This window comes from Haliotis asinina, chromosome 1, assembly GCF_037392515.1.
Source record: "Haliotis asinina isolate JCU_RB_2024 chromosome 1, JCU_Hal_asi_v2, whole genome shotgun sequence".
In the NCBI taxonomy this organism is placed as follows: Eukaryota; Metazoa; Mollusca; class Gastropoda; order Lepetellida; family Haliotidae; genus Haliotis; species Haliotis asinina.
The window spans coordinates 102,669,790-102,680,993 of record NC_090280.1 but is presented as its reverse complement, the minus strand read 5'-3'; the positions used below and the strand labels follow the sequence as shown (position 1 = coordinate 102,680,993).

The 11,204-nt window shown below is 39.5% G+C and overlaps 1 protein-coding gene across 1 annotated transcript; it reads right to left on the bottom strand.

The window, feature by feature from the left end:
- On the bottom strand, positions 1 to 7,417 carry LOC137277713 (uncharacterized). Its single transcript, XM_067809605.1, has 3 exons — positions 7,375 to 7,417; positions 1,724 to 2,140; positions 1 to 263 (listed from the first exon to the last, which is right to left on the bottom strand). The coding sequence occupies exons 1-3, from the start codon at positions 7,415 to 7,417 to the stop codon at positions 1 to 3; spliced, it is 723 nt and encodes a 240-aa protein (XP_067665706.1).
- Positions 7,418 to 11,204: the final 3,787 nt, after the last annotated feature.

The window sequence follows — 11,204 nt, the reverse complement described above, 5'->3', positions numbered from 1 at the left end:
TCAACCAGCGACAATCCACGACTGCCAGTTGGCCTTGACCTTGAAGTCACCATCTCCCGGCAAAGCAGCAAAGAGCTCACAGGTTCTGTCTTGCTTGTTGTAGTTGATGCTTTGACATCCTTGGATTTCGTGGCATGCTTCAATGCAGCGGATGATGTCGGCAGCAGCAAAGGAGTGGAACACGTCCAGGTCGTCGATCATGCCTTCCAGAGGTTGCACTGTGCGTTGGTACAAGTGACGGTCACTCTTTGAGACATCAGTTTCTGAAAACGAGACAACATTTGAGATTAGTAAATGTGACACCATTATGTACTGTACAGTGCTACGCTACATCTGAAGACAAAGCATTGGATTTACCCAACTACTGATAGCCGTCTCATCTGTATTATGGATAGAACTAGCAGTCCTGATTTATGTATGGTAAAAGTGACCAGTATTAACCTTCTACACTTTGTCATTTCTGAAATATAGGCTGGGCCAACGGCTTTGTGGAACCTAGTCGTAGGGAAAACAACACAGCTGTAAAACAACATGGTGGGCCTCTTAGACAGTATGAAAAGTGGTTTCTTTATAGTCAGTGGATGGGAATTGTGTCATACTATAGGTATTTGGGTATAGTGTTCACCCCAGTCTAGTACGGACTAAGGCTCAGGCTGCTCTAAAACCCTCACGGCTATCTGAACTGGTTGAGACGTTTAAGTCCTCCAAACTGTGGCTTACCTCATCAGTTCTTTTTATGGATGAAGTCTGTATATGAATCTGGAGGTACGACATGGGCATAGCATAGTTTATTTAGATTTGGATTTGGTTTTGCTTGCATTTCACAGGATTTTGGAGACAATGGTGGTTCCATACCTCTTTATAAGCAGAGACTGACTTTATTCGTTTCAAATCCTTCGTAAGTGTTGAAAGTTATCTCAGCATAGATATTGCCCAATATTTAAGAAATTGCTTGACACGATTTTGATGTGGTGAGGGAGTTTTACGCCGCACTCAGCAGTATTCAAACTGTATGACGGCGGTCTGTAAATAATCGAGTCTGGACCAGACAATCAACTGGTCAACAACATGAGCATCGATCTGCGCAACTGGGAACCTATGACATGTGTCAACTAAGTCAGCAAGCCTGACCACTTGATCCCGTTAGTCGCTTCTTGCAACAAGCATAGTCACCTTTCACAGCAAGCATGGGTTACTAGGCCTAATCTACCCCGGACCTTCACGGCTCATGATGCGGTAATTTTAAACTATGGTCTGAGACCGGTAGATATAACAATGTCCCTTATGAATCAAATTTTGTTTTTCCTTATTGCACAAAGACAAACCTAACATATCAATGGAAGATAAAATACATGTTGTCTTTTATTGTAACGCCTACCTAGATATAGGAAATATATATGTTTATAGATATTTGAAACACCCTCTATCATAACACAATTTTGTCAACATAACGTACTCAACAAACATAAATGTTATAAATACTATATGCCTATTTCTGTGTAATGTTGGGAAAATACACCTCCACCCCACCCCCAAATCTGATGTTTTTGCTCTGAAACGTATTTAATTTCATGCAAAATGAATACTAGTATCTATGAATGTGTTTTGGGTCAGGGGATTATTACTGCAAAAATAGTCTGCCTGCTGGGGCCCACATGGAAACCAAGTCCTTCTTCAGGGTTAGATTATGTGATGACATTTTAAGATCTATGAAATGACAAACCTATGATCCAGTTAGCAACGCCTGCGAGCCGCAGCAAGTTGACTTTGTAGGACTTGGTTGATGTAGTTGAGAGAATTTCTTGCATCCCCACATCATGGCCGCGACCAATCTTTACTGTCAGTCCCGCCCATGTTATCCAAAAGGGCTTAAAGGCAGTGCAGTCGAGATATGCCGACCTGGCACCATATGTCTCTACACACTGGATGCACGCTTTCATTATAATTCCATTATTGGAATCAATCCCAATTCCAATAGCTGCTTCTTCCCCGCCCTCTTTCTCACGGAGCACAACATAGAGGTCATTACAGCCCTTCACCTGCAGCAGCAGCGACTCCTTCTGGCTGAGATCTATGTTTGTCGTCTCACCCGTAAGTTTGGTTTGTATGAAGGCTTTTCCTATTGTTTCTTTCAAAATACCTGGAGGTTAAAACATGAATATCTTTCAGTGATACAGCAGACAGTGATAATACTCTAGATACATGTAGTTTCATACTCAGCTTGGCCCTTAGACAGTGACCTATATATGATGTAGTTTAGAACAGTGAGTGAGTTAGCTGATGTTTAATGCCACACGTCTCAGTCATATGGAGACAAAGACAATGTATATGAAAACATTTTGAAGAGTAAATCTTGTTGACGATGGATTGTACAAATGTTAGAGTGAGTTATTGAGGTTAGTTTAACGCCACCTTCAGCAACATTCCAACTGTATGGTGGTGGTCTGTAAATAATCGAGTCTGCACCAAACAATCCAGTGATCAACTGCATGACCACCAATCTGCGCAAACAGGAACCGAAGACATGTGTCAACCACGTCAGCAAGCCTGACCACCCGATCCCGTTAGTCGCCTCTTTCGACTAGCAAAGGTTACTGAAGGTCAATTCTAACCCGGACCTTCACGGGTCTACAATTACTAGAATGTAACAGATATGAATCTAAAACTAGCATGCAAAACTAAAACATTTCAACTAAAGGAGAAAATACAATTACAAACGCGACCCAAAGATCGCCAACACGAAATACTGGATCAGCATACCAGGGACCACGGGGGCCCTAGTTGGATTTAAACCATCCCTTCAGATGTTAGCTATCGTAGACAATTGAAATGACACATATACCGCAGGTAAAACAATAGTAAGTTTGAATTTACTTTGAAAGTTTTGGGAAAGTAACGGACATAGTGGAGAAGATACATGTTGATCTTTATGTCTGATCTTTATGTGTTGACCACCTGCTAGAGTATAAAAAAGGACCAGTGCTATAGGGTCTTTGAATGACATTTAGAAGTGATAGAAGTGATAAAGAAACTCGTGTCTTTATGTGTGTGACTCTTCACAATAAAGAAGTTGTCATCCATAAAAAACTCGTGTCGTTAAGTGCTATAGGGTGTGTAAGTGTGACTGCTCTGTTACAATCTTTGCTTATGGAGACAGTGAGAGGAGTGATTGAGTGAGTTGGGTGTTATGATGGCTGCGGAAACCAAAAACGGGCACGCACAGTAGCTAGATGAGGAGCTGAAACTTGTACCTATGTGGGAAACGAGCAAATGCTTTAACCGCCGAGCTACCCCATCGATCAAGAGACTGAATAAATACAATGAAACTACCAACACATTTGGACCGATTTTAGCATTTTGTTTGTCAGAAAATGATCCCAAGTAGATGTCTGCAAGGACAGAGATGGGAACCAATACTATTCCCATCCTCATTAAGATATTCACAATTTATATGTCCACCATTGCCTAAACGTTTATCATCTTCATCTTTTAGCGGACAAAACACACTTGCCAATTCAAAGTCGCTGATAGACAAATGCAAAGTCACGTTCGTGTTTTAATATTAATCTTATATTAAAACAAAGAACCAAGTAAAGTTTATGTGAAATTCCAAAGCAATATTTATTTTAATCTTTAAAAAATGTTTGACGTGCAAATATTCTCCTCTCTCTCTAGAGTACCTGCTGTTTTTCTTAATGAGAGACCACCATATAGCTGGACTATTGCAGAGTGTGGCGTTACATAAAGTTTGAAAAGTGAACGTTGTGCGAGATTTGCGCTCGCGTGGTCCTGGATCTGCGTACGGCTATGAAATTGCACAGACATGTAGAATATTTGATTTCCTGTCCGTTGGTATAAATATAATTGCGGCTACCTAAGGGGTTGGAGAAATAGACACTGCTAAAAGTTGTCCAAAACTTTTGTGTGTGTTCAAAAACAGTAAATTTCTCAGTTTTTTATCGTGCACCAATAAAAGCACTCTGCTACGATTTTTAAATAAATGTTAAAAATCGATTTTCTACTATGACGTCAAACGTCGACAGAGAGGTCATGCGCGTATAAAGATAAGGGGGCATAACTCAGCTATGGTTTACATTAGGTCAATGTAACTCCGATCACATGGAGAGAATTTGCTGTGGATATGGACAGTATATTTTCGTGATGTTTTGTTCACAGTGAACCAAACTATTCCAATACAAATTTCCCTAATGTGAGAGGATACCTTTTGGTAGTTTCACAATTTGTAAGAAAAGATGCAAGTGTACTACATCAAAAATCTGGCAATAGCGATTTGGATGTCCCTATCCGATACATATTTTAGTTCTTAGATTCCCATATTCTCCTGTTTGTGTATATGTATTTTTATTAATTTTCCGTCATTATTAACGGAGTAACAGCCACATTTTCAAACGTTATGAAATAACTGAAAATAATGCGACATTTTAGTTGACGTCACGGCATGTTTTGTGCATTTTGTGACGTCGGAAAAAGACTACTCTGGTTGCTGATTAGTATATATCTAACCTAATTTCCACTCAATGTGTAACAGATCTCGGCTTCTGTGTCAGAATTCAACACGTTTTAGCCAAAATATAAAATGAATGGTTTTATCACTGAAATAGTTTCCTGAACTTATCAACAATTACACGGTTTTACTACATATCTTATTGTGAGCAACACGCGCACCTGCCTAGCATCAATTTAGCATAAATGAAAATTTCACAACACCTGAATATTCATTGAGTATTCATTTAGGAAAAAGACTTTTCTTCTCATGATTATGAAATCAATTCCCTTCATAAATATGCAACGAAAGGTACAAAGAGATCGCTTTTTCAGTAAAGAAGTATTAGAAAATGGACGTAATGCTTGTCCAAATTAAGACTTGACCTGATGTATATATTTTTAACAATTTCCGTATGAATATTGTTTGAGTTAGACATTCTGCCATCAGATATATTTTAATCGCATTTGAATTGACTTTATTATCGAAAAACAATGATAATGAATCATGAAACGTTTTTGACAAAATCGCACTTGGCAATCAATATTCATAATAGTTTTGTCTATAAAAGCGACACAAACCAATACAATGAACAAGACAATTCCTTTAAACAGTAGTATGTGTGCCCCTACATTTGATAAAATGTACAAATCATTTTCATTAATATTATCCGTCCTACTTATAAGTTGGAATTAAATCGCCGTTTATTAACCTGTTCGTATGAAACTGCAATATTTGTCCCAACGTATTGAACATTGTACATCAAAGTTGAGTTAACTAAAGCACATGTTGCAGTAATGGCTACGTGTGATCTTCCAACACTTGTGTAGAGGCTTAAAAGTGTATAATACACTTACTGAGTCAATGTCCCATATAAATATTATTCAAACAATCAAAAGCTTTCAAAGAATAAAAACGGATACCTTATATCCACACATGCTATGGTGTTGAACATGGATATATGTAGATGCTGAAATCAATTTCATGAAAAAATATCTGAACGATGCCCAAAATATACACCACAATACTAAAAGTGCAATCGGAATGGTATGGGCATTGTGTTTGCTCTTGTTCAACCGACCTTCACCTCAAAGAAATTGCCTAATATGTGCAACAATGTTGACGTGTGACATCACTACCGATGACCGATTTCTTTCAAAATGGCGGCTTCGCTGAGAAGGGTGCACAGGATTTTGCGACTACTTTTTGCTTGATTCAGGGATCTTTTGCATATAAATGTGAGATGTAAGTAATCAGAATTATTCTGACTATCTGTGTATTGTGATATGTTCTTATCGTTTACATTGTAAATGACGGAACAAGCCAGAAATGCCGATAAGTACCGTTGTCGTTCTGCGTGATTTTGCGTCAGTCATGGCGTCACGCTGCACTAAAAGTTTGACAGTTTCTTATGAATTACCAAATTATTTCATTGTATCTATTTTCAATTTGCTATTTTTTGCCACGATACTCTTCCCCTGAACATACTAAGCGTATTGAGCCATTGTAAGCAATGATTAGAGGGCTGGATGTTGGAAAATTTCCGAAAATGCTACGCAGTGTAAAATTGGAATTTTTCTTTGTTTACATTTCAGTCAAGCGCTGTCTTCCGAGCTCAGCGTTCGTTTTCATACAAAGTATATTTCGTTTCGTTTTGTCTAGACAGTTGGTATTGGTGACAAAGACCATTTGTAATTTGATTCTAAGATGCTTTGGGAATTCAATGATGCATTTGTCGCAGCTAACAATGAAGTATACATGATGTAATAGGCTTCTCAATACCGGCCTTCTCGAAAGGTGATTTTGTAAACACTATCCAATATGGCGGAAAGCGCACTTTGGCGTTCGTGTAAGTGTATTTTCGAAAACATCCCAACCGATTCTGGGTACATCGGTGACGTTTCAGAATTATCATTCCTGGTTACATGAAAACTTGATATCAGTGATCATTAATATGCTATTTTTGAAATTCATTACTCCCAGTAATTATCCGATTTTCACATTTCAAAACATACTGCAAATAATGCTGTGAATCTCGATTTTGTACAGTTTGAAAAATGGCGACATTTACGATGAAGCCTATTTTGAAAGGCGATTTTTAAGCACTTTAGCTTGGTCTAAGATAATAGTGGATGGTATCAAGAAACTGGGAATTTTCCGCAGAATTCAAAACTGTGAAGTATTTATATATGCGTGGTATATTTAGAATTTTATTGGACTTCCAAGTGAGGTATGTAGAGGAAGGACATATATGTCCCTGTGGCATCCAGGGGGTTAATCAATCGTAATGAGAAAGACATGTACTTTCAGTCTGGAGGACGGAGGGCAGCCTGGTGGTTTAAGTGTTCGCTCATCACACTGAAGATCCGGATTCGATTGCGCACATGGATACACAGTTTGAAGCCTATTTCTGGGGTCTCTCGCCGTGATATTACTGGAGTATTGCTACAAGCGGCGTGAAACTAAACCCACTCACACACTCACGCTAATGCGTGTGACACCCACGATGTCTCGCTCACGTATTGTGAGATTTTGTTACCAATCTTTCGTGGACATCGTCTACCCAGTGACCTTGGATTCTGATCTAATGACATGCGACTTCCTATGTCCTATCATTCACACAGTTTCCAGTCAGAAGGAAACATAATTTTGTTTACTTCTTGAACTAAAGGATTGTAGCATTCGATAAATATATGTACTATTAGCAGCTAGGAACAATTGAATTCAAGCCTGTGACTTAGCTTAATACGCATTTAACGAACACCAAATCCTCATTTTATCATGAAATCAGGAAAGGAATAAAAAAAATTAAGCATCGCTGGATACTGAAAAGCATTTTGACAGGAACACAAAAGTAGATTTATACTTACCTGACGTCACCACCAGTCGCCACAAGAAGGTCATCCTGTTCATCTTGGAACCGAACCTTACACCACAATGACGGAAACCTAATTGAGAGGTATTGATACGTGTGCTTTTACTGAGCCATAGAAAGTTGAATTGATCCACTTTCCTACTTACCTCCACCAACCAACGTGAGGAATATTAAATGCCTGGCGTCGTCACCTGAGCGTGTCAACACCACTGTGGACCTATCGCTACTCTGTTTTGTTTTTCATCCTTGTTAGATGGAAGTTCTTCTGCAAAGGTCGGTAATTTCAAATAACAAACAAAATTGACATTTGTAATTGAAAACATAAATACAAGAGGTGGTAAGGGAGTCAATGAATTTTTATCCCACAAGACAATAACCAGTGTCCAAATTAGAAACGTAATTCCACAACTCACTCAGGAAACATTCGGAAGAACCTGGTCGAGCAACGGTTATGAAAGGGTTTGGTAATGGCTATAGTGAAAATCTGTTAAAAATATGATTGAAGGTTCTTGAACAAAATTATTTGTCATGGATACTGCTGAAAAGATCGTTGTTGGCACAGGTGCTATAGATATGTCCTCCAGGTACGTTTCTTTATACAGTAAAAGTGCGCTCTATACACATGCGCTGAATGGGGCACTAGCTGGCAGGACCACGTCACAAGCCCAAGCGCATTGTCCAAGGCAAGTATACCAAGCATGCTCGCCATTCTCACCGCGAGATACCTGCGCTGGCTTGGTCACGTGTGCAGAATGAACGACGGTCGCATTCCAAAAACCATTCTCTATGGCGAGCTCGCCACCGGAACGCGCCTATCTGGTCGTCCCATGCTGCGCTACAATACACCTGGAAGTGCGACGTGAAAGCTTGCAACATCAACACTGCAAACCGGGAAGCAGCGAATGAACCCGAAATGCTGGAGATCCACCGTTAACGCTGGTTTTCAGCTAGCTGAGGACAGGATTAAGACACAGTCGGAGGAGAAGACGACCCACCAGCGACAGAGGCTCCAGCAATACCCCGCCGCTCCCACCACAGACTACATCTGCAAGAGCCACAGCAAGCGCTGCAACACAACCACGAACTGACCTGGGTGCAGATTCACCATTGTCTCACGGGACAAATGGATGCCAGCAATGTATCCTAAACAAGGTCAAAATACAGAAACGACGAGTCCATCTCACTGCGGAATGGAATGGTCCTAGGCAACGTTTCTTTATTCCGATTTTGGCGAGGTTACTTTCCTGTACACAGAAACGCACCTGGGGTAGACCTGTGGCGACAACGGCCCCTTCAGACAAAATAATGCTCCAGGCTCTTCAACAATCTGGAATTTCACCATTAGTTGATGCTCTGTCTTTTCCTTGTTCACGCCAAGGTTGGTCTGGTCAAAGAAAAACGCGGCCATGAACATGACTGAAGAACTGCTTACAGCGGCACAAAACAACATTCACCCACACTTTTGTGTTCTGGCAGATTAAATCATGTTTTACTTGCCAAACAGCTGGAGATACCTTTCTTTTGCTTGTGTATTTGACATGAAAACCCCTTTTCTGATCACCCATTTTGGTAATCAGGCGTGCTGATGGAATTAATTCACTAATGCGTGACTGGGTTGTTTGTTGAATCACAGGCAAACTGTAGCGCAAATGGGGTTGTGCAGCACAGAGAATATGACAAGACTTCATATATGTGAACGAAGCGAGCAAAGGTTGGCAACGTACTTTCCTCGCTTCGATCGAGGAAATATTTTTCATCTCAAAATAAAATATCGCCACCATCAAAGGTACCCTCCCATCTCCTCACTTGGTTGTGCTCTCACATATCCTACCTCACGTTTAATAATTACTCACTTGATATGTGTTTTATTCAACATTTTAAGCGCCACTCGTGGTATTCAGATGGTTATTCGCCTCCACTACCCCTGTCAGCTTCCGGTTGAACGGAGTGACGGAACAAGAATAAGCAGACATTGAAAAGAAATACCATATTGCCTAATTTTATCATGAACCTGTTGGGGTTTATTTGTTTTGTCTGTCGTCGCTGTTGTTAGAATATTCGAAACATTTATTCTACATGAAAACACTTCTGGCGTGGTGGGCGAATGAAGCAGGGGAGGTAACTGTAAGTATTCTAGGTGGAATAATACCCCCCTGTTCCTTCACTCCTTTGAACCTGAAGCTGGAGGGGGGAATGGAGGCGAAGAACGGTCTGATCTACCACGAGTTGCGCTTAAAATGTTGAATAAAATATGTTTCACGTGAGTAATTGTTCAACATGGGGTTGGAAATGTGAGCGCACAACCAAGTGAAGAAATAGGTGCGATGGTGGCGATATTTTATTTCGACATGAAAAATATTTTTCGAACTGAAGCGAGGAAAGTACGTTGCCAACCTTTGCTCGCTTCGCTCGCACGTAAGAAGACATGTTTTGGTCATTTTCTCTATGCTGCACAACCCATTTGCGCTACACTTTGCCTGTGGTTGAATCACTTCTGTCGAAAGGCAAGAACCAACAGGAACAATGAATTTAAAAATAAATAAATGAATTAATAAATAAATTATGTTTAAAATTCATTGCCCTTTTGTAGAAAATATGTAATTCATAATTATATAATCTATTCCTATTTTAAGGATAATTGTATTTCTATCACATGTAATTTGGGGACCAATAATTAACGATCTATTCTTAATCCTAATGAGCTGGCATGTTTAGCCAACATTGGCTTTGAACCACCCATTAGTGGTGAGCGATATCAATAATTGGTGCAGCACTGAGAAATAATTCATGATCTGAGTGGAAGGTATTTTGTTTTCACTGTCCGTCGTGACAAACCAAATACAAGAATGGTGACAGAGTCACGAATTACATTCAAGCTGTAAAAGTGTAAAATATAAATAAAAGTCTAAAATATTCAATAATATAGAGCAAACAATGAGCAGGTTACAATGAATCACAATACAGAAAAGAATCTCACTGGTTTAGGAACCACCTGTGTCGTCCACCTGAACTAGGTATGTATGTATGTATGTATGTATGTATGTATGTATGTATGTATGTATGTATGTATGTATGTATGTATGTATGTATGTATGTATGTATGTATGTATGTATGTATGTATGATAATCGTTTATTTGCACTTCTAAAAACCATAGGTGTATAGTATATTAAATTATGTCACATTTGGCAGGAATTCTGATAGGGTAATCATAGCACAGTCAATGAAAATTGAAATATTTAAAGAAGAACTGTGAGGTGAATTTTAGAGTTACCTCCCTTTGAAGAAACACATAAACACAAGTTCTGGAGCTTTCGTCGTTATTATTGATGGTCGTATGTGCTCGAACTTTGGGGAAATGATTGAATGTACACATACCTGCTACTTGCCGTGTTGGACACGGGCACACATTACTGGAGTATACATCATCAATCGCTGCCAACGCTTGATCTTCATAGCCGCCGTCAGACCGCTCACCCTGTTACATTCTGCTTGACTGTTTCGCTCTCACACTAAGACTTTGGTGAGTTTGCTATGTATTTATGACCCGTTGCCGTAGATTTTGTCTGGATTGTATTGTATTTGAAATCGGTATTGTGAAATTGACTTGTGACCTTGTATAACTTGCTCTCTTGCTTAATAATACAGCATTTGAATGTTTTAGACTTGTCTTTGTTCTGTATTGCTGGTTCACAGGGGATTTCTTACAGCTTTTGTCGCGTAAATTCTTAACCGTAACAATATTTTTAGTCTTGTCGTTAAGGATTGTATGAATAATGTAGGTGATTCGACATGTTGTGCATTCCATATGATTCCAAAACTAACA